Source organism: Molossus molossus, unplaced genomic scaffold (genome assembly GCF_014108415.1).
Source record: "Molossus molossus isolate mMolMol1 unplaced genomic scaffold, mMolMol1.p scaffold_m16_p_7, whole genome shotgun sequence".
Classification (NCBI taxonomy): Eukaryota; Metazoa; Chordata; class Mammalia; order Chiroptera; family Molossidae; genus Molossus; species Molossus molossus.
The window spans coordinates 9312574-9335694 of record NW_023425401.1 but is presented as its reverse complement, the minus strand read 5'-3'; the positions used below and the strand labels follow the sequence as shown (position 1 = coordinate 9335694).

General features: G+C 45.5%; 2 protein-coding genes across 16 annotated transcripts in view; one reads left to right on the top strand and one right to left on the bottom strand.

The window, feature by feature from the left end:
- RP9 (RP9 pre-mRNA splicing factor) overlaps nt 1-15069 on the bottom strand; it is a 167758-nt gene extending 152689 nt beyond the window's left edge. For all 11 annotated transcript variants that reach the window (XR_004957391.1, XR_004957389.1, XR_004957388.1 and 8 more), the window contains exons 1-5: nt 14916-15069; nt 8120-8150; nt 6889-7018; nt 2840-2931; nt 890-951 (exon numbers count right to left, since the gene is read on the bottom strand). Coding sequence is in view for 3 of the 11 variants with exons in the window: in XM_036247366.1 (XP_036103259.1) it covers nt 890-951; nt 2840-2931; nt 6889-7018; nt 8120-8150; nt 14916-15067 (467 nt within the window). In the remaining 8 variants the exon portion in view is untranslated. The remainder of the gene's footprint in view (nt 1-889; nt 952-2839; nt 2932-6888; nt 7019-8119; nt 8151-14915) is intronic.
- Nucleotides 15070-17859: 2790 nt separating this feature from the next.
- BBS9 (Bardet-Biedl syndrome 9) overlaps nt 17860-23121 on the top strand; it is a 378994-nt gene continuing 373732 nt past the window's right edge. For 2 of the 5 annotated variants that reach the window (XM_036246699.1, XM_036246698.1), the window contains exon 1: nt 17863-18314. The gene's annotated coding sequence lies outside the window, so the exon portion shown is untranslated. Of the gene's footprint in view, nt 18315-23121 lie in introns of all 5 variants that reach the window. The other 3 variants (XM_036246695.1, XM_036246696.1, XM_036246697.1) reach the window with 3 other exon arrangements.

The following is a 23121-nucleotide window of genomic DNA, read 5'->3' as shown; positions in this document are numbered from 1 at the left end:
TCCCTCTCTCTCTAAAAAATCAATTAAAAAAATATATCCGAATGTGTCTACAGTTCCTATTATTATAACTTCTAACAGATACTTATTTTCCTAAGTCATCCCCTCACTGCTCAAGTTCATACTAGGTAATCTACCTCTTCAACAATATAACTCAAGACCACCAATTTGAAAAAAGAAGATTGTGGGATTGAGCCCACAACCTGGGCATGCGCCCTGACTGGGAATCGAACCCGGACCTCTCAGTCCATAGGATGATGCTCAATCCACTGAGCCACACTAGCCAGGGCTCTAAGAATAATTTTTAACAATAGCCCAGATCCCTAAAGACATTGGAGAAGATAAACTAAATCATATAAAAGAGAATCAATCATACAGTAGAACCAGACACCACTGCGTGGGCTGCCAACATCAACCAGGGTGGTGTGAGCAGGCTGGGCCACACCCACTGCTCTCGGTGAACCCGGGGGAGGGGGGGGGAGGGGGGGCGCGCACGGGGGGGACAGGGGGACCTGCTCAGTCCCGCACACTGGCCTTTTCTGAAGCACCATATTTATTAAAGTGCTTCTCGAGTGATGGAATGGTTGTTTCCAACTTAATATAACTTAGTTTTTTTAATCCTCACCCACTTCCATTCCCTGCTCAGGTAGAGTGGGAGGGACAGAGAGGAACAGAGAGAGAAAGAGAAACATCGACGTGAAAGGGACACATCGAGTGGCCCGCACGACCAACCAGGGCCGGGGACAAACTGCAACTGAGGTACGTGCCTTTAGCGGGAACCGACCCTGGGTCCCTCTGGCCCGCAGGCCGATGCTCTAACCGCTGGGCCGAACCGGCCAGGGCTGTAAGTTAGAACTTTAAGAGGGCATTATTATCATCAGGACAACCTCACCTTATATCCTTTTCATGTCTTTTATTCTCTCGTATGATGTCATACATGGGATCTTCATGTGCCTGGAGGGTCAGAGAAGGTTAAGGTTTGGTTAAGCTTAATAGATTGTTAGTTAAATTAAAATTAAATCCCTGTTTCACTGAAATGAGTTTTTTTCTCCTCCCTTGTTTGGTGTAATTTTATATTCTATATGTTCTAATCCTTCCTGAGGGTCACCATTACTTAAAATGTAACAGAGGCTATTAGAAAGATTTTTAAATTATACAAGATTATAATTTCAGTATCCTCTATAAAAAAATAAACCATGCAGAATCATTAATAAACACGAATATTCAAGTTAGAAATACTGAGGTACTTCTCTTTGTTCTATGTGGATAGATGACAAAGATATTAAGCAAAACAAGTGATTTGGAAAATGATATGTAAGAATGATTCACTTACAGGTACAAAAAAACATGTGCCAAAAAGTTTGGAAGTATACTCATCCAGCTGCTTATGTTAATTCCCCTTTGGGGACAGGCAAGATTGGACTTGAAAAATCATTTTGGAATACCTCACTGTTTTCATTTTGTTAAAGGAAGGCAAACATATTCCTATAATATTTGGATAATTTAAAATCACTTAAAGTACTTAAAAATATGAATACACATAGAGTGAATTTTATGGCATGTGAATTATCTTTGAAAAGATATTTTTGTAAAATTTTTACATATTAAATAAGGAGATAAAGTTAAAAATATCTATTATCTTTCCACCTGGGTATCTAACATATTAATGTGGTTCCTCCAATCACTATCCAGTTTACAAAAATTTACAATCATATTGTATATAACTCTCTAATCTCTTTTTCATTTATGTTTTCATGAGCATCTTCCCATGACATGATACCTCTGTCTAAAACGTAATTCTTTAAAGCTGTATGGTTTCTAGCTTATAGTGAGTTATGTTGGTATGTTGGCCATTGAAGATGTTGCCTATTTTCCTTTAGTCTCTATTTTTTTTTTAAAGGGAGAGGGACACATGGACTGGTTGCCTCCCGCACGACTCTGACCAGGGACTCATCAGGCCAATGCTCTAACGCTGCGCCAAACCGGCCAGGTCTTAGTCTCTATTTTTTAACCATATAAATAATTCTGAAAGTTATCCTTCTACATTCATAAAAAATTGTGTATGTTGATGTTTTGTTATATCCTTAGGATCATTTCTTAGAATTTAGGTTTCTGAGTTTCAAAAATATTGAATATGTTTAAGTTTTTGAGATTTATCACCAAAAATCGACATTTGAGCTATCAATGATTTATGCAGAATATCTTCTTCAAATTATTAAAATGAAAGCACAATATTTTCAATGTCTTAAGATCCCTGGAGAATGTGGACCTCAGTGTGATATATGCTGGTAATCCCAATATCCCCGATAAGAGCGTAGCGGAACTGACCGAAACCGTTAGTGGACAGTGGACTAGCGGTCACTGCAGGTGATTAACAGCCTGGGAGGTGACTGTTAAAAGAAAGTGAGGAAATGATACACCTCGTTTACTCTCATGTAATGAGGTTGTGTCACTTACGCACATTTCTAGTTTATAACAGAAAGATATCTAATCTCTAGTCAAGAACTGGGAAACGAGATTCCTAATTTTTGTCATGAAACAAGATTTTAAAAATATAATAAGTAAAAAGTGGATAACAATGTCTGCTTCAGAAAAAACAACCAGTGTTCCCAAAGTATAAGCAAAGAACACTTTAAATAAGAAGTTGGTTTTTTGTTAATGTAGCTAATCTGTCACACAAACTCGATTTAACAGAGATGTATGTAGTTAACACGAGACACTTTGGCCAAAAGGTCTCTGGAAATATATTTTATGAGAACCTCCAGTTCACCCATTCCTGCCTGATTCATGGATATTCACCATCTTAGGTAAACAAAAATTGACACTCTGGGGTTTTACTTACTACTCTGAACTGCTCTAACTTTTGGTTGCCTTTGATAAAGAAAGGGCATTCTTTGTCGCCCGTTCGGTGACCATACCGTTTACAGCGCCAACCTAAAAACAAAGAAAAAGGGGATATATTTCTGTAAGATAACGTATTTTTACTTAATCAAGATAAAGCATCAGTAGGTCATATTAAAGTTATTCTTCATTAGATTCCAATTTTAAAAGCAAAAGTAATCAGTGGAAGAGAGAAGTGAGATCCCAGAAAATAGAGGGAAACTAACTGCATCCTTAAGAGTCCTTCAATCTTGGAGGTTTAGAAACGAACCAGATACTTACTAAGCAATCCTATGCAGAAAGCAAAGTGTGCTTTTCTTTTCTTAAACTGTGTTATGGGTTGAACTGTGTCATCCATCTCACTCCCTCCTCTCCCGTTATGTTGCACTGTCCTTACCCCTGCTACTTCAGAATGTGACCTGATGGAGAGGCAGGGTCTTTAGAGAGGCCCTCAGAAGGAACCGCTGCTGACACCTAGATTTCAGAATTTCAGCCTCCAGAACCATCACACAATAATTTCTCTTGTTCAAGTCACCCATTTGTGGTACCTGGGTACAGCAGCCCTAGCAAACGGCAGAGGCATCGATTCTAACCAAGGAGCCAGGAAGGGATTGTAGCTAAGATCAGTCGGTTTTGCTCCATGCTGGCTGCTACTGAAAATATTTCTGAGTTGGTAGTAGGAAACCATTAGGAACACTGAAGTTCAGGGACTCCTGATCGCTGCTGACCTGCCTCAGACCTAACCTCCCCACTATTTTTTAAAAAAAGATTTTTTTAAATTGATTTTTAGAGGGGGAGGAAGGGAGTGGGAGAGAAACATTGTTATGATAGTGAAACATCAATCATCTGCCTCCTGCACGCCCCCTACTGGGGATCGAGCCCACAACCTGGGCATGTGCCGACCGGGAATCAAACCAGTGACCTTTCGGTGCATGGGATGGGATGATGCTTAACAAACTGAGCCACCATGGCCAGGGCTTATCTGCCCACTGTTTTGATTTTTTTTTTTTTTTTTTATCCTCACCCGAGGACATTTTTCCATTTTCTGTTCAGACAGAGCGGGAGGGAGAGAGAGGAAGAGAGAGAGAGAGAAACATCGATGTGAAGGGACACATCGAGTGGCTGCCACCCGCACGACCAACCAGGGCCGGGGACAAACTGCAACCGAGGTACGTGCCCTTAGCGGGAACCGAACCCGGGTCTCTCTGGACCGCAGGCCGACGCTCCAACCGCTGAGCCAAACCGGCCAGGGCTGATTTTTAACCTTAAGAAGAAAAAAAGCGCAACAGACTTATGGGTAAAGATGAAAGATTAAAACAATCATTTATTTTCATCCCCTTCTTGACAGCCCATAAAAACAACAGAGAGAATACTTTAAAAAAGGCATGAACCTCCCTGGCCCGTTTGGCTCAGCGGTTAGAGTGTCGGCCTGCAGTCCAGAGAGATCCGGGTTCGGTTCCTGCTAAGGGCACATATCTCAGTTGCAGTTTGTCCCTGGCCCTGGTTGGTCGTGCGGGTGGCAGCCACTCGATATGTACCTTTCATGTCGTTTACCTCTTTCTCTCTCTCTCTTTCTTCCTCTCTCTCCTTCCCACTCTATCTGAACAAAAAATGGAAAAATGTCCTTGGGTGAGGATTAAAAAAAAAAATTGGCATGAACCACAAGGACAGGGAAAATAGGAAAGGAGACAACAGTAAAAAAAATATTGGAAGTCATAATGTAGGTAAGAGTGTGCAAAATGGATAGCAGACCCCAGAAAACTGAATTCTAAGCCGGCAGAAGAGAGAACTGAGCACCAACTCAAGTTCACCTGGTGGAGCCCCAGCAGCTCGGGAACAGCAGCGTGCTCCTCGCAGCGGAGGCGAAGGGGTGGCTGGAACAGGGGCATTGGCTGGAAGACCACACGCCTCTCTCCCCAGCCCTGAACAGGAGGTTCATTCTCTGGAGGAGGTGAAAGGAGGGTCCCTGTCCCACTGGAAGACCAGGTGCCACACTGAACACAGGAAAGGATGCGGATGACTGAAGATTGGATGATGACACCTCCCAGCCTTGTTCCCCAGTCAGTTCCCAGAATGCAAGAACCTTCGCCTTTGGCGGGAAGCAACTCTTCTGTGAAACACTAATCAACCTATGGGGAAAGACTTGGACATACTGATCTCAGCGTTTACTGTTTACAACAACAAAGTAAATATTCTGGTATCTGTTAAGCAGGCCAGACACATCATCCTACAGTGAGATCCAGTTACCAATCTCTACTCAAAAGTGAACTCGGCTTTTTTATTTATTTATTTTCTTTATTGATCTTAGACAGACAGGAAGGGAGAGGGAGAGAGAGATAGAAACACTGATGAGAGAGAACATCAACTGGCCACCTCCTGCATGCCCCCTGCTGGGGACTTGGCCTACAACCTGGGCATGTGCCCTGACCAGGAATCGAACTGGCTACCACTTGGTGCGTGGGTCGAGGCTCAACCACTGAGCTACACCGGCTGGGCAGTTTATTCTTATATTATTAATTTGTATTACAATAGTAAACCTGTATAATCATGTTATTTAGATATGTGGAGCTAAACTTAAAAAAAAAAACCTTAAAAGGTTTAGTTGGTTACCTTTATGGTGAGAGGCATGGGGAAATGGAGCGGGAAAAAGCTATTTTAATTATGTGCATGAAGAGTCTTTGTCCAAAAAAAGGTCTTGAAAAGGCTGCAGTACCCTTTCTTCAAAAGCCATCTTTTTAAAAAAATCCTCACCGAGGATATTTTTTCATATACCTTCAGATATAGCAAGAGAGAGAGAGAGAGAGAGAGAAATATTGATTTGACAGAGACACATCGATTGGCTGCCTCCTGCATGATCCCGACCAGGGCCGGGGATGAACTGCAATCGAGGTACGTGCCCTTGACTGGAGTCAAACCCGCGACTGATCTGTGTGCCGACGCTCTAACCGCTGAACCAAACCAGTCAGGGCAACTTTTTTTTTTATCCTCACCTGAGGACATTTCTCCATTTTTTGTTCAGATAGAGTGGGACGGAGAGAGAGGAAAAGAGAGAGAGAGAGAGAAACATCGACGTGAAAGGGACACATTGAGTGGCTGCCACCTGCATGACCAACCAGGGCCAGGGACAGACTGCAACCAAGGTACATGCCCTTAGCGGGAACTGAACCCGGGTCTCTCTGGACCGCAGGCCGACACTCTAACTGCTGAGCCAAACCAGCCAGGGCCAGGGCAACATTTTTTTTTGTGTGACTCCAAACCGAAGGATATTTTTCCATTGATTTTTTTTTTCCCAGATAGAGAAGAAAGGGAGGGTGATACAGAGAAAGAAATATGGATGTGAAAGAGACACATCAATTGGTTGCCTCACACATGACCCTAACTAGGGCCCGGGATTGAACTTGCAACCCAAGTTCGTGCCCTTGACTGGAAATTGAACCTGTGACCCTTCAGTCTGCAGGCCAACGCTCTAACCACCGAGCAAAACCAGTCAGGACTCAAATGCCGTCTTGTGCTAAATGAAGGTGCTGCTGCCCTGGCGGGGGGCTACGCAGAGTTCTACAGGACCCAGACCACCCTCTGTGGCCTGCAGCTCCTCTCGGCTACATGGACAAAACCTCCCACCGCTGATGGAGGGTGACTGACCCAGGCAAGACCAAAGGGACCTGCCTCCAACGCATCCCGTCCTCCAGGGCATTTCCACCATGGGAGGTCCTTTCTGTTGCAGGAATATCACCAAGACTGTACTCCCCAGGCGGCCACTGTCCTGTGGAAAGGCCACTGCACTCGGAGGCAGAAGCCCTGGAGTCACACCTCTGCTCCACCTCGAACCCGGGACCACGTCCTGACGTGTGCAAGCTGGTTTCCGCATCTACGCAGCACAGATCGGGCCGCGCCCCCAGCCTCCCTGTGCCGGGGACGAGCCCAGTGCGGGAGAGGAGCCCGCCTGTGACCCTGTGTGACCGGATGGTGTGTGACCGGACGTGGTCAGGCGCCTGACGCACTTGCACTCACACTGCATCACTTTGACCTCCTTCCCCAGGGGCATCCAGAGTCCTCTCGTTGGCGCGTGGGCCAGAAACTCCCTGGCATGTTCGTTGCCTGGTACATCTGGTATACAGTCTTCCGGCTTAGTCTCATCTTCCTAGAAAGGGGAACAGCGTGTAAACACCGCGGCAGGAAAGCACCGCGTTCTCTCCACCTGCCTCAGAACTCGGCCGCCTGGCTCTCGGGGGGGGGGGGGGGGGGGCAAGGCCTCATGAGTTCCCCTCTGCAGAACCGGAGGGATAAGTGAGACCAGACGGAAACATGGAAATAAACGGACCAGCACAACTGGATCGCAAAAACAAAGTAGCTGTCTTTAGAGAAATGTTTCTAGTGTTGTTCACAAAGAAATGATTTGTGAGCTCCAGTTTCTGATTCTTTTTTTTTTTATCCTCACCCGAGGACATTTTTCCATTTTTTGTTCAGATAGAGCGGGAGGGAGAGAGAGGAAGAGAGAGAGAGAGAAACATCGACGTGAAAGGGACACATCGAGTGGCTGCCACGCGCACGACCAACCAGGGCCGGGGACAAACTGCAACCGAGGTACATGCCCTTGGCGGGAACCGAACCCGGGTCTCTCTGGACCGCAGGCCGACACTCCAACTGCTGAGCCAAACCGGCCAGGGCCAGTTTCTGATTCTAAGATTACAACAGTTTTCTGGTAACTTAAAAGCTGTGTGGAAGGAGGCTAAGTATAGGGTTAAATAAGTAACATTTTCTGGAATAATAACAATGCCACGTTAAGTTAAAATGGATTAGTATACCTTGAAGGCCACGTGCTGTATTTATGAAATATATTTTCACCACCAAATAACTGCATTACACAATTAAGATTCTTTTTGTTAATCCTTTTGATTTTTTTTTCAATTTTCCATGAATATTTATAATAAAAAGTTTTTAAAATGTCTTTTTTAAATGGAAAGTGAGCGGCCTTTAACCACTGCTCTACGTCTCCCTCCCCCCGAGACTCTGACACTGGCCGGGGTGCAGAGAAGGGAGCGAGGGCTGAGGAGCACGCGTGGGCCCGCCTCGGTTTCCCGGGGGACAGACACAGGCTGCTGACATTTCTGCCTGGCACCCGCGGGAAGAAGAGGGTGATCACCAAGGAGGTTCAACACGGCGTGAGCTGTTCCCACAAGTTGCCGAGTGTGAGCACAGATGTGTCTAGGAGAACAGCCGAGAGGACGCACTGCACACTGACCTTGATGAGCCCAGGAGGAGGTTTTTCATAACTAGAAAGGGAAAAAACACAAAAACCCATCATCAACCGTGTCGACAATAATATATCACATTTTAGTGAGCAAAAAGCAACTGTAGGCTAAAATAAAAAGGATATATATATTTTTTTATCCTCACCCAAGGACATTTTTGCATTTATCTTCAGATAGAGTAGGAGGGAGAGAGGAAGAGAGAGAGAGAGAAATATCCACGTGAGAGACACACTGAGTGGTTGCCACCCACACGACCCCAACTGGGGCCGGGTGCAAATTGCAACTGAGGTACGTGCCCTTAGCGGGAACCCAACCTGGGAATCTCTGGTCCGTGGGCTGACTCTCTAACTGCTGAGCCAAACTGGCCAGGGCTTAAAAGGATATTTTTAATAAAAACCTAAAACTATGTTGTATCTAAACAGTTAATCAAATCTGCCCAACACTCAAGAGATCACATACAAATAAACCAATGCTCTACTGGGTCCTGCTGAGATGTAGAACTTAAATGCACTAAAACTGTAACTCCCTTGGTGCTTAGCACAATGATTTTATTTTATTTTTGGAAGAAGGGAAAGCAAGAGACGACAGGGAAAATGTGAGGTTAGAAGACCCGTGAGTTAATTATGGTTCCAAACCGTCGTTATCATTGTCAGGTTGTTTACCTAGCATGACTTCCACTTAGGTTGAATAGGGTAGCTCCCAAAACCTTTGTAACTGCCAGGCCGGTGTGGCTCAGTGGATTAAGCGTCATCCCAGAGACTGAGAGGTCCCGATTGGATTTCTAGTCAGGGAACATGCCCGGCGTTTCAGGCTTGATCCCCAGGAGAGGGCGTGCAGGAGGCAGCTGATCAATGTTTCTCTCTCACATTGATGTTTCTCTCTCTCTCCCTTCCTCTCTCTCTAAAAAACCCAACAAAAACATAAAAAACAACAAAAACCCTTGTAACTTAATGATTTAGTGTTTTCTTCATTCTGAGCATTTTCTTATGTACCATCTTTAAAGACCATTCAAAACAGAGGAGCCCTGGCTAGGTAGCTCAGTTGGTTAGAGCATCATTCAGATACACCACGGTTACAGGTTCAATCACCGGCTAAGGAACATTCAATAATCAACCAGTGAATGCCTAAATAAGTGGAACAACAAATATGTGTGTGTGTGTGTCTGTCTGTCTATCTATCTATCTATCTACCTACCTACCTACCTACCTACCTACCTTTCCCTTCCCCTGTCTCTTTAAAATCAATTTTAAAAAGAAACGGAGTATGGGGTGTGTGGTTAGCAAAACTGAGTAAGGGAAAAGTGAAATGCTTCTGTCCTCTAAGATATGAAAGGAAACCACTTTTTTTTTTTTTGTTGTTGTTCAGATAGAGTGGGGGGGGGGGGCAGAAACATCGACGTGAAAGGGACACATCGAGTGGTTGCCACCCGCACAACCCAACCAGGGCCGGGGACAAACTGCAACCGAGGTACGTGCCCTTGGCGGGAACGGAACCTGGGTCTCTCTGGACTGCAGGCCGACACTCTAACCTCTGAGCCAAACCAGCCAGGGCGGGAAACCACTTTTGACGATGGGATACTGTGACTTATAAGAAATATATATGTGGTCTTCATCCACTGCTTCTGGCACATAGTACATTTCTTTTTTGTTTAATGTTTCATTTATTGATTTTTAGAGAGAGGAAGGGAGAGACGGAGGGAAGGAGAGAGAGAGAGATTTGTTCCACTTATTTATGCAATTCATTGGTTGATTATTGTATGTTCCCTGAATGGGGATCAAATCTGCAACCTTGGCATATCAGGACAATACTCTAACCAACTGAGCTATGTGGCCAGGGCCTATAATTTATTATATAAGAGCCATAACACTGAGTTTTGGTCCCAATTCCTGAAAGGGACCCATAGCTATATAGGTGAAAAAAGTCTCAAGGTAACTGAGTTTATATTAATGAGGTGACTTTTGGGAAGCCCCTGAGGATGTGGGCTGTTTGCCAGGACAACCTACCAGGTGATTAGAGGGTTGGGCCTTTAGTCCCACCTCTAGGGAGGCTGAATTAGTCACCAATGCCAAAGATTAATCAATCATGCCTATGTAATGAAGCCTCTATAAAATTCCAAAGGATGGGGTTCAGAGATCTTCAGGGTTGGTGAACATGTGGAGGTGTGGCACCCCCGAGAACGCATGGAAGGAAGCTCCATGCCCCTCGCCCAGACCTCGCCCTGACCTCGCCCTAGCTATCTTTTCCATCTGGCCATCTCTGAGTTATATCCTTTTATAATGAACCAGTAATCTAGTGAGTGAAATGTTTTCTTGAGTTCTTTTGGCCATTTTAGCAAAGTAACCAAATGGAGGAGGGGGTTGTGGGAACCTCCCAGTTATAGCTGGTTAGTCAGAAACACAGGTGACAACCTGGATTTGGGATTGGCACCTAAAGTGTGTGTAACTGGGGCAGTCTTGTGAGGCCGATCCCTTCATTTATGGGTTGTGACATTATCTCCAGGTAGACATATGGCAGGGTAAAAAGCTAAGAAAGTCCCTGGGCAAGTGGAATGGAGAAATTGAGATAAGGAAATTAAACAAGGCCAAACAGTTCAGGCAGCTTGCAGGCAGCCTTTGAATCACAAGCCCCTATCTTCCCCAGCCAAGGACACTTAAGAGCAAACGATTTATACCTGTCTTCCCTAACCAGAGAACACATAACTTAAATCACCCTGGCCTTGGATAATAGAGAACAAAGACCCAATTAATGCAATGTGTGCTAGCAAAACCCAAGGACAGATAAAGTCTGGGGGACAAACAACAAAACCCCAAATTCATTTGGATGGTATCACTTGGGGTATATTTGCAGGAAAAATAACTAAGATAACTGCTAGGGCAGGAAAGAAAGGAAGGAGGAAAAAAGGGGAGTTTATCTCACCCACTAAACAAAGAAGTCAGCTGTCTTAGGACTTGCCAAACAAGATCACCAGATATATGTACAAATGTTCTGAGATAACCCACAACAATGTAGAAGGGTACTTTGAAACCTACTCTGCCATCCAAGATATCCAGCAGGGGAGCTTTGAAACCTATGGGGGGGTCGAGGGGGGGGGGTGCTGGCTGATTTGGCTCAGCTGTTGGAGTGTTGGCCTGTGGACTGGAGAGTCTCGGGTTTGATTCCTGCTGGGGGCACGTACCTCAGTTGCAGTTTGTCCCCAGCCCCTGTTGGGGTCGTGTGGGTGGCAACCACTTGATATGTCTCTCTCACATCGATGTTTCTCTCTCTCTCTCCCTCCCGCTCTATTAAAAAAAAAAAAAAAAAAGAAACCTATAGGGAGGAAAAGTATAAAATCCTTGAACCCCTTCACCAGGCAGGGCGCTCAGACTAGCTGAGCTGCCCATTTGTGCTTTATGGCAAGTGTATTCTTAATAAATTCACTTGCTTTGCTTCAACACTGCTCTCACTCATCTGAATCCTTCTCCCAAGCTGACAAGAGCTGAGGAGGGGCAGCCCTCCACTTCCGACTCAGGGGGTGTCTGGTAACAGACAGTGTCAGAATTAAGATATATTTGTAAGACAGCTACTGGGTGTCCCCTGAGAATAGGACAACTGCTTGGTGATGTTGGAAAATCCCACACAGCCGGAGTACAGAAGAGTGTTGTAAGTGTAGTTTGAGTGTAGAGAAGGAACACAGGAGTGTTTTTTCCTTTACAGTGGGTGATGGATGAGAAATGCCATGAAAAACTACGGCAAGAAAAACTTCCCTTTGGCCCTGGCTGGTTTGGCTCGGCGGTTAGAGCATTGGCCTGCTGTCCAAGGAAACCCGGGTTTGGTTCCCACTAAGGGCACATACCTTGGTTGCGGTTTGTCTCTGGCCCTGGTTGGGTCATGCGGGATGCAGCCACTCGATGTGTCCCTTTAGCATCGATGTTTCTCTCTCTCTTCCTCTCTCTCCCTCCCACTCTATCTGAACAAAAAATGGAAAGGTGTCCTCGGGTGAGGATAAAAAAAAACAACAAAAAATTCCCTTTGGCTTCCTCTAGATAGACCTTCCCAAATAAGGATTGTGATGGAGGCTTCGCTGAGCTTGTTCTCACCATCAATGATCTAGAGCTTTTCTGATGGGACAGAGGAGGAATTATTCCCTAAAGATTAGGTAATAAACAACTGGGTATACGCAGAACTAGCTTTTTTTAAAAATCAGCACCTGAGGATATTTTTTCAAATATCTTCAGATGGGGTGGGGGGGGAGGGGGGCATTGATGTGAGAGAGACACATTGATTGGCTGCCTCCCACAGGACCCTGACCAGGGCTGAGGACGAATCATAACCAAAGTACGCGCCCTTGGCTGGAATCGAACCCGCCAGTCTTGGGTCCTCCAGCTAATGCTCTGACTGCTAAGCCAAACCTGCCAGGGCAGAACTAGCTTCTTATGTATGCTATTTCTAATACTTTTTCCAGGGGAAAGCTGTGGCATGTCTTAGGCCCAGACTTTCCTTCACAACAACAGTTTGCACAAGTTGGGAAGGTGACACAGTTCACCAGCAGCCACTCATCAGAAACAATGCCGTGCTATATGCAAGGGAGTTTGGAAGGGAAGTGGTCAAGTCTGTGTAAATATCCGGTAACCCAATGATAAAGTCTAAGGAAAACTTGAAGCAAACGGAATAAGTGGGGCGGGTCTATGGGAGGAGCCAGGGTTTATGGAAACTCTGGCACTCTTCCAAATTACAAAGACACTATGGGTGAGAACCGACAGAGAGAACTATGTTTATAATAAAGCTCTGCGGTTCTAACTTCCCTTTCCCTTAATTCCATCTTCTCGTATGTAAAGACCCCTGCTCCTGGCACGCAGGCCAGAGTGCGCACGTGGATGCCATGTAAATCCTTTTTGGTGACGAAACACCTAGCTGATATTTTTAGTCGACAACAAAAGTACTTTCTTTTTGCCATAGGAGCTGTACAAATAACATATGGCCAAACAAGCTAAGATCCAAACTCCTTATGTAAGTATGTATGTAAATGTTTTTTCCTAGATGGAAAAGCAACGTGATGGAACTGCATTATTTTGAAATCTATTATTATTAGCAATGGCCTTCCCTAAAAAGTGCATTTTTCAACTGTTTTTTTCTTTTTTCTTTTAATCCTCACCCGAGGATATTTTCCCAGTTTTGTTCAGATAGAGTGGGAGGCAGAGAGAGGAAGGGAGACAGAGAGAGAAACACTGATGTGAGAGGGACACATCCAGTGGTTGCCATTGCAACTGAGGTACTATTGTTGACCTGGAATTGAACCTGCGACTCATTGGTCCACGGCCGATGCTGTTACCACTGAACCACATTTTCCAACTGTTTCCACAAATTTAAAGGCACGTGGTTCATGTTTTTTTCCTAGGGCTGAACAATTTCTTAGTTTATGTAGCACATTAAAAAAATATATTTCTCAAATATTAAGGGAATATTTAACTATTAAAAATAACAGATTTGGCCTGGCTCAGTTGGTTGCAGTGTTATCCCGTACATCAAAAGGTCGAAGATTTGATTCCCAGTCAGGGCACATTCCTAAGTTTCAAGTTCGATCCCCCACTGGGGTGTGTACCAGAGGCAACCAGGAGGTAACTGATCAATGTTTCTCTCATTTAATGATACAAATCATTAAATGTATCCTCAGGTGAGGATACAAGAAATGAATTGGAAATGGGAATAGGAGTGTATTTACTATGTAGTTGGCTTCTGCGATATCACAGATGAAATGTCTGTATTATTTTGTACTTAATCCTCAGAAAATAAAGAAAGGTTGTTGGAGGCCCATTACTTTGTACCATCTGTGATACCTTACGACTTGATCATTCAGATTGGAATAAGTTGCTGTGAGCTGTATGAAGACTAAATTTGGATGAGAAGGAAAAATTATCTTTCCAAGTGGGCATGGGGAAGAAATCTTTATTTTGCCAAGTACTTAAAAATACACTTTGGATTTTTGAATGCTGGGGTGGGATTTCTTTGGGAAGAGTCCTCAAGTAAGTATACTCCAGTCCAACTGTTTCTGCAGCTGGCCCCTATGGGGCTGGAAGGCAGGGATGAAGCTGCCACATATACACGGCCCCCTCCCCCCATTCTGTTATCCTGGCAGCCCAGGAACACTGGGGTGACAGAACCGGAGCATGGGATGGGGCACAGGGTGGAGGGATCGTCCTCTTTGTAGCGTCCACCCTTAATCCTGGTAAAAGTCCTCAGGACTAGAGAGCAAGTCTTCACTCCCTGCTACCTGACACCACCTTCCCGGTAGTTAGGGACAAGTCCCTCACCAGGGTTTATTCTCTTTCCGCACCAACCTTACAGGACTACGTTTTCTCTTCCCTTCGTAACAGAAGATGAAAAGATTGTATCCGGTCCATAGTGGGCCCTGTGACCTGAACACCCTGAAAGGGCAGGGACCAAAGCGCACTTCTCGTGCATTTAGTCCCCAAATCCAGAGTGAGCGCGGGACAGAGCTCTCAGCCGAACTCCCAGCGCGGCACGTGGGCAGCCGCAGCTCAGCGCCCCCCACGCCCCCACCCCGGGAGCGCCCCACACCCTGGGGGCGGGGCCTGCGCTCCTTCCTGGCCCAGGCGGCCCCAGGGCGCCGCGCACTGACCTCCCTCCCGCCGAGGGGCGGCTGCAGGGGCGGCTGCAAGGCGAGTGCGCGCCGCCCGGGATCGGTACCGGCAGCCGGGCCGCCTGCACCCTCGCGGGTCTCCGAGGACCCCGCCTGACGCGCCCACGCGGCGCCCATTCCTCGCAGGAGCCCGGGTGGCGGGGACTCACAAGGACTCCAGGTGCTTGAGCTGCTGCAGCTGCTGCGCGTCGTGTCGCCGCCGCTTCTGCTCCCGGTGCCGCTGCAGCTCCTGCTCGGGCGGCTCCCGCGCCCGCCTCGCGCCCCCGGCCCCCGGGTCGCCGCGCCCCGGCCGGGACGACATCGCGGCCCGCGGGGCTCAGGCGGCGGCGAAGACGACACTTCCTCCGCGCCGCGCCCGCCCGGTCCCGCAGCGCCCCCTCCCGCCGCCGCCCGCAGCCTCGCTCCGGGCGCGGCCCTGAGTCCTTGCTGGAGCACCCGGCCGGGACGCCTGGCCGCTGGGTGCGGGTTTCGGAGCGCGCCCCCTGGCGGCGGCCTAGTGCTGAGGGTGCCGCCGGTACCACCGGGGAGCCCTTCCCTGCCGCCCGAGGACCTCGAGTGCTGGCGCCTCCCCTCGCCGCGTCAGGGACCCTGTGCAGGTCGTCTTTGTATCTCCGAGGGGCTAGACAGACACGAGCTGCTCGTACAAGTTACAGGATTCATCCAGTTTTGAAGAAAGGAAGTTTCTTCATAGGAATTCTCTAGAGCAGGGGGTTCCTGGTTGAAACAAAGTCAGTGTTTATTATACTTAGACAAGGTTTGGGTACTGGACATGAAAAGCTAATATACATGGAGTGCTTTTTATGTGCGCGTCATGGAGTTAAGCCCTTAATAAGAGTTGTTTTAATTTTTAAAAACTTAAGTACTGTTACTGCCCTTACGTATCATTCTAATTTTATTTAAAAAATTTGTATTGAATTATTGGGGTAACGAGTTCATTATTCCTATTTTACAATTAAGGAGAAGCAGATCCACTTAATAATAGTGACTATAAATATTTTTGTGAAAATTCCGTCCAGTATTTTTCCATATTTTTTTCTTACAAGAATTATATCAAATAGTATGTTTTTAAAGACTTTTTCTTGTCGATATTTTGAACTTTATTCAAGTCGAAATATTTCAATAACTTGAATTTTAACTGGGGAATAGTTTTTATAATTTGCCTAAACTTTTATTATTGGCAGTTCAAATAATTTACATTTTCATATTTTATATTCAATGTTGTGATGGTTTAATAATATGAAAGTATTAAAAATTAATGCTTTTCATTAAATTCTTTTATCTTTAAGAAAAGTAATACTTGCCCACCTGGTGTGGCTCCGTGGATTGAGCGTGGTCCCATGGACTGAGAGGTCTCAGTTAGATTCCTGGTTGGGGCACATGCATGGGTTTCTGGCTTGATCCCCAGTGTGTGTGTGTGTGTGTGGGGGGGGCGTGCAGGAGGCAGCAGATCATGTTTTCTGTCTCTCTCTAAATTATAATAATAATTATAAAAACATATTAAATAAAGAAAAGTAATACTTTAGAATCACATTTTCTAGCGGTAATGTGAATTGGTAGTGAAAAACAGGTATTTTAAAGTGTAAGCTAAAATCCAGTGAAAAAAACAAAAACAAAAGTTTGAAGGTATATACCTACAATGACTTTGAAAGCAAAGATGTGTGGACCCTGAGAAAGAAGACACTTACTAAGAAAGAGCTCCTGGTGGCTAACTGGATTCAAAAACAAAAACGAAAACAACAGCAAAAAAAACCAGAAACAAGAACAGAGCCTAGCAGCTGTTTCTAATAGGGGCCGATCTCTCAGGCCAGCCAACTTCAGACAGAAGCCTGCAATGAATCTGCCTTCATCACTGAGCTGACTGCCTACACTGTGCTCCTGCCATCTGAACCAGCCTTTATAAAGGAGTTCTTGGAATCCTAGTTCAACCCATAGGGCTGAGACACTCCCTGCTTAATCAGAGCTCTGCAGCTATATCCCTGACCATTCAGAGCTCTATTTTAACCAATCAGAACAGTTCTTTTTGGACCAAACTGTCAGAATTTGGAGTCCTCAGTTGCGTCAGGATGGGCAAACCAAGGAGAAGCGGGACTTCTATGTAAATCAGCTCCTCTCTGGATTGGAGACGCACTTTTCCCCTTTCCCCAGAAGGCTGTATTTCCTGTGCTGAAGCTGAAGCCATCTCTGGAGCATCTCCCAGGGCTGGCTGCCTCTGTGCTGCAGCTGTGCGACTTCATAGTTGAGTTGTAACACCATCGCGCTGTTCTACAGCTGTGCTGTATCACAATTGCCTGCTTGCCCTGAATAAAGTTTCCTGCTTCACCACACCCCTATTGGGGATTCTGTTGGTGTTGAATTGACAATCGACAATCAGTTGAAAGATGGAAAAAAGTTTGAAAAATTCGCGTTATCGTTGTGTTCAATTATAAAGTTCAACATTTTCATACTTATATACCAGGAAATCCAGTCCAACGTATATACTAAAGAGAATATTTAGCACATGTAGTCAGCAGCCACGTACATATAACTTTATAGCGGCACCAGTTCCAGTAGGGAAAAACAAGCACCCATTGCCCCAGTCTCCATGATCTTGGTTTTCCTCCCTGGGGTCTTCCAGCACCACCCCTACGCCCATCCGGGCCACTTTGCCCAGTCTATGCACCCAGCCACGTGGGCTACGGCTGGAAAAGATGTGGCCACCCCAAAGCCCAGAACCCCATCCCCGCAGAAAGCCCCACCCACGAGCGTCGCGGGGCGCGGTCAGAGAAGGAGCGGGAAGGCGGGAGGGCGTGGCCTGAGTCCCTAGTGGTGGCTAGTGGCGGGTCTTCCTCCCAGCACCGTTCCAGGAACTGTCCAAAGACTGAAAAAGAAATTTAATTAATGATCTTTCTCTGCCAATGAGCAACGGGCAGTGGTTCATTTCAGCCCCGCCCACTAGAAATCTGATTCCAAGCACCGCCTACTCAGAAAAAGACCCTTATTCCCGTCCTCCTTAGCCACCCTGGACTACAACCCCCAGAAGGCACCGGGGCTTAACCTTCTGACTTGCGCAGTAGCGTTCGTTGTAAAGTGCTATGACAACAGGGCGAAGAAGGCTTGGAGTTAGGCACGAGTGGGGAGGTGTCCCTTCAGCCGCTGCTGTCCTTTTTCTGCTACATCTCCCTCACTGCCTTCTTCATCATTTCCTCCTCTTCGTGAGCAGCAGGACCTGCCGTTCTTGCCTGCCTGGTCTCTTCCAAGGGATTGATGCCGTGTCCCCTGCTTGTCTTCGGGGGTGACAGAGAAGGGATGCAGAGAGGCTCCTTGGGGTGATTCCTCCAACTCTGTGGAGCTGGTGGTGCCACCTGGTGAGGCTCTCTCCTTGCCCGGGACGTGGAAGAAGTTGGAGCAGGAGAACGAGAGGGAGTAGTGCGGTAAGGGTTGCTTTTCTCTGCACCCTCCGCTCTTGCTCTCGTCGTTCGAGCCCTGGGACCCGGCAGGCATTCTTAAAGGGAAATCTGCGGAAAGAGTTCGAAGCGAGGTAGGGCAGGACCCACCTGATTCGGCATCAGGTAAGAAGGGATGTCTGGTATGAAACATCGGATGCATGAATACCCTTCCTGATTTTTATTTTGTGGGCAAGATTGACCCTTGGATGCCATGTAATGGTTTGCGGGGATATAGGGTGATAGGTTTCTCAAGAAGGATGTTTGCGTTGAAAACAGAACAAAACACAAGTACCACCACAGTATGTGTGAGATCCTGTGAACATTTTTCGAGAAAGGGTGGTAAGAATTTTTAGATTCCGTTCAGGAATGTCACGTGGTACACGAGCATCCTCCTCCTGTGACACTTCAACAGGTCTTGTGAGCACATGGGCAAAGCAGTTCTCAGCCTATGAGTGAAGTGGGATGCATGTACTAATACCCCCTAATTCCTTCTTGCAATAGGATTATTGCTTCGCCTTCTCTCTTTACTTTGCAGACCACAGCAGTTTCAGTGAACTGACCTGACTAGCAGCTCCCTTCCCCAATCAAGTCCTGCAGCTGACTCAGATTTTCTGGAGAAATTCAGTGGGGGATTTTTTTTTCCTATCTCACTTTTACCTAAAAAAATAAAACCATATCACACACATGCACAATGTGGAACTATGGGTCTTAACTAAAGTCTGCCAGCTTTCAGAGAGGGAGAGATTTTCTTTTCTTTTTTTTAAAATCCTCATTCGAGGACATTTTTCCCATTTTTTGGTCAGATAGAGTGGGAGGGAGAGAGAGAGAAACATCGACGTGAAAGGGACACATCGAGTGGCTGCCTCCCGCACGACCCACCCAGGGCCGGGGACAAACTGCAACCGAGGTACGTGCCCTTAGCGGGAACTGAACCTGGGTCTATCTGGACTGCAGGCTGACGCTCTAACCGCTGAGCCAAACCGGCAAGAGTGAGGGAGAGATTTTCTCAATAGAAATATGTAGAGAATAATTGGTGGTAGGTGTGTGTGTGTGTGTGTGTGTGTATGTGTGTGAATAGACTGAACCATTTTTTAGAAGAATTAAAAAACTTTTAAAGATTTGCAAATAATTTATAAGGAATTAATGAGAATTTAAGGGATTTTTCATGTCATGTAATGTCCTTAAATTATAATTACACTTATGTTCATGGTATAACTTACTTTATTTTATTTTTGTTAATCCTCACTGGAGGATACTTTTCCATTGATTTTTAGAGAGAGTGGGAGGGAGGGAAGAAGAGAGAGAGAGAAAAAGAAATGAAAAAGATAAACATCGATGCAAGAGAGATACATTGATTTTTTTGCCTCCCTCATAGCCCTCACCAGGGCCAGGGATCAAACCTGCAACCCAGGTACATGCCCTTGACCGTGAATCGAACCCAAAACTCTTCGGTTTGTGAGCCGATGCTCTAACTACTGAGCAAAACTGGCCAGGGATATGGTACAACTTATTGATAGAAACATTCACTGAAGGGGAAAAAATCAATTTCAATAGTATATAGTAATTTAAAAAGTTTCACACTTTTTTTTTCTTTATTGATTTTAGAGCGAGAGCGAGTGAGAGGGAGAGAGAGAGAGAAACATCAATGAGAGAGAACATCGATTTGCCACCTCCTGCATGCTCCCCACTGGGGATTTGGCCCACAACCTGGGCATGTGTCCTGACGGGGAATGGAACTGGCTACCTCTTGGTGCATGGGTCGATGCTCAACCACTGAGCCACACCGGCGGGGCATGGAATACTTTTTGTTTTTGTAATGGAAAAGTGAGGTTTCATGATTGAAAAATGCCGTTAATATTTTTCTTTCTTTAAAAAAATATTTTTTCTTTATTGATTTTAGAGAGAGATAGAAACATTGATGAGAGAGAATATTGATTGGCTGTCCCCTGCATGCCCCCTACTGGTGACTGGGCCCACAACCTGGGCATGTGCTCTGACCAGGAATCAAACTAGCGACCTCTTGGTGCATGGGTTGATGCTCAACTAGTGAGCCACATTGGCCGGGTAATATTTTTCTTTATCTTCCTTCTTCCTAATCTATAAGTAACTGACTTCCTCTACCCACTGCTTACCTTACTACCCTGAAGTCAAGGCCTGTATCTTTCTGAGCTTGGAAAATGAATTAGCATTTTATTTATGGCTAGTTTTTCTTTTTCTCAATGTGGTGGGTTGTTCTTCTAGGAGGGAGGGTAGAATTTATTTTGCTGACCATCTCAATTTAATGTGCTAACCTATTTTCTTCTGTTACAATGGGAAATATGGCCCAAATACCCTTAATAAAAAAAAGTAAAACTTGCCCTTGCTGGTTTGGCTCAGCAGTTAGAGCATCAGCCTGCGGACCAGAGAGTCCTGGGTTTGGTTCCCACTAAGTCAAGTACCTTGATTGCAGTTTGTTCCTGGCCCTGGTTGGGTTCGTGTGGGTGGCAACAGGTCGATGTGTCTCTCCCACATTGATGTTTCTCTCTCTCTTTTTCTCCCTCCTTGCCTCCTGCTCTATCTGAAGATAAATGCAAAAATGTCCTTGGGTGAGGATTAAAAAAAAAAAAGTGAAACTTGCTCTGGCTGGTTTGGCTCAGTGGTTTGAGCATCGACCTGCAGACCAAGGAGTCATGGATTTGATTCCAGTCAAGGGCATGTATCTTGGTTGCAGTTTGGTCCCCAGCCCTGGTTGGGTCGTGCGGGAGGCAACTAGTCATATGTCTCTCTCACATCCATGTTTCTCTCTCTCTCCTTCTCTCTCTATCCCTCCCTCCCTCTGTGTCTGAAAAAAAAAAAAAAAGGAAATCTATCCTTGGGTGTTGATTAAAAAAATGGTGAAACTTAATTTTATTATTTTTTTTATGGGAACATTAAAAATATGTTTTTATTGATTTTAGAGAGAGAGAGAGAAAAGGAAGGAGAGGTAGAGAGAGAAACATCGATGTGAGAGAAAAACATTCATGAGCTGCCTCCTGCATGCCCCCTACTGGGCATTGAGCCTGCAACTAGAACATGTGCCATGACTGAGAATCGAACGGGCTACCTCTTGGTGCATGGGATGACACCCAACCAACTGAGCTACATTGGCCAAGGAGGCCATTATGGGAAATTTTAAACATAAACAAAAGCCTAAAGAAAGGTAAAACAACCTCTTGTGTATCCAACACTATTCTTTTAAAAATAACAGCCTTATTGAAATGTAATTCATACACCATACAATTCACCCATTTAATATGTACAATTCAGTGGGTTTTTTGTTTTTTTTTGGTATGGTCTCAGATATGTGCAATTGCAATTTTTGAATATTTTCATCACTCAAAAGGAAAGCTTCACTCTTCACCTCCTGTGCTCTCATCCGCATCAGACCTAAGCAACCATTAATTTACTTTCTGTCTCTATAGATTTGCCTAGTCGGTACACTTTGTATAAATGGAATCATAAAATATGTGGTCTTTGGTGACTGGCTTCTTTCTCTTAGTGCAATGTTTTCAAGGTCCATCCACGCTGTGGCGTGTGGCAGCACTTCATTCAAACAGGGTACCTAGCAACCTGAGTTGTTCAGACTGCCATCAAACCCATCTTTGAGGCCAAAGTGGAAAGGATCTCCCCTTTAACATCCATTGCCTTGCAGCTAAGTTGTCATTTTAAAATTCACCAATTTTTGGAAAGGAAATGAATGATATGCCAACTTAGCACAGATGAGCGTTGTGATTTCTCAATCTTTTGGGAGTGGGCTGTGCGCCTTCCTTTGCTTCTGTTTCTGAAATCAGGGGGAGGCAGTTCGGAAACAAGTACTAGATACTGACCATCAGCCCCAGTTGTTGCTTTTCCTGTTGTTCACTAACTTTTTAAAGATGTAAGTCCTTATCTAATAAATTATTGTTGCCCTGGTCGGGTTGCTCCGTTGGTTGGAGCGTTGTTCCAATATGCCAAGGGGGTGGGTTTGATCCCCAGTCTGGAGGGCACATACAAGAAGCAACCAATGAATACATGAATAAGTGGAAGAACAAATCAGTGTTTCTCTCTCTCTCTCCTCAATTAAAAAAACATTATTGCCCACAGTGGTACACTGTACCATCTGGAACATGGGGGAACCAATATGCAGGATTTGGATGTAATGTAATTTACACAGATTTGCTATGCATTACCTGTGCTTTGCCCTGGGATGAAAGTCAATTGGTTTGAAGTAAGGTAGCTGTGGTCTTGTGAGGACGAGCATTTGTTGGACCTAGGTTTCAGTTAGCACTGTTCCCACCTTCTTTTTTAATCCTCACCTGAGGATATTTTTCTATTTATCTTCAGATAGAGTGGGAGGGAGGGAGAGAGAGGAAGGTGCATGGGTCGATGCTCAACCACTGAGCCACACTGGCGGGGCTTATTCTTTATGATGTATCAACAGCATTCCATAATGCTGGTCACTCCCTTTTTCTAGATATACTTTTTCTCATTTCCCTCCAGATAGCAATCCTGGTTTTCCTTTGATCTCATTGGGTGCCCCTGTTTAGTTTCCTGGCTGACTCCTCTCTTCTCCCTTACCTCTGACCTAGAGCCCAGTCCTTCCAGCTGGGAAGCTTGTGCTTGGTTTCCTCCAGATGACGCCCCTCTCCCCACCCCGTGCACCTTTTCCCTTTCCTGATTATGCTTTGTATCCTTTCTCTGAGATAAATCATAGCCCCAATGCTGACTATATGCTGAGTGCTGTGAGTCCGCCTAGTGAATCACTGAGGGGTGTTGAATTTGAGTAATATCCTGTTCTGGGCTGCAAGAGAATGATGTATCTTCATCCCGGTAGTCCAATAAGTATGGCATTTTATGAATCTCCGATGTATCTGGAGTACATGCTGAGAATATATGGCAGTTATTAAATACTGTTACTTCCTTCTCAAATAAA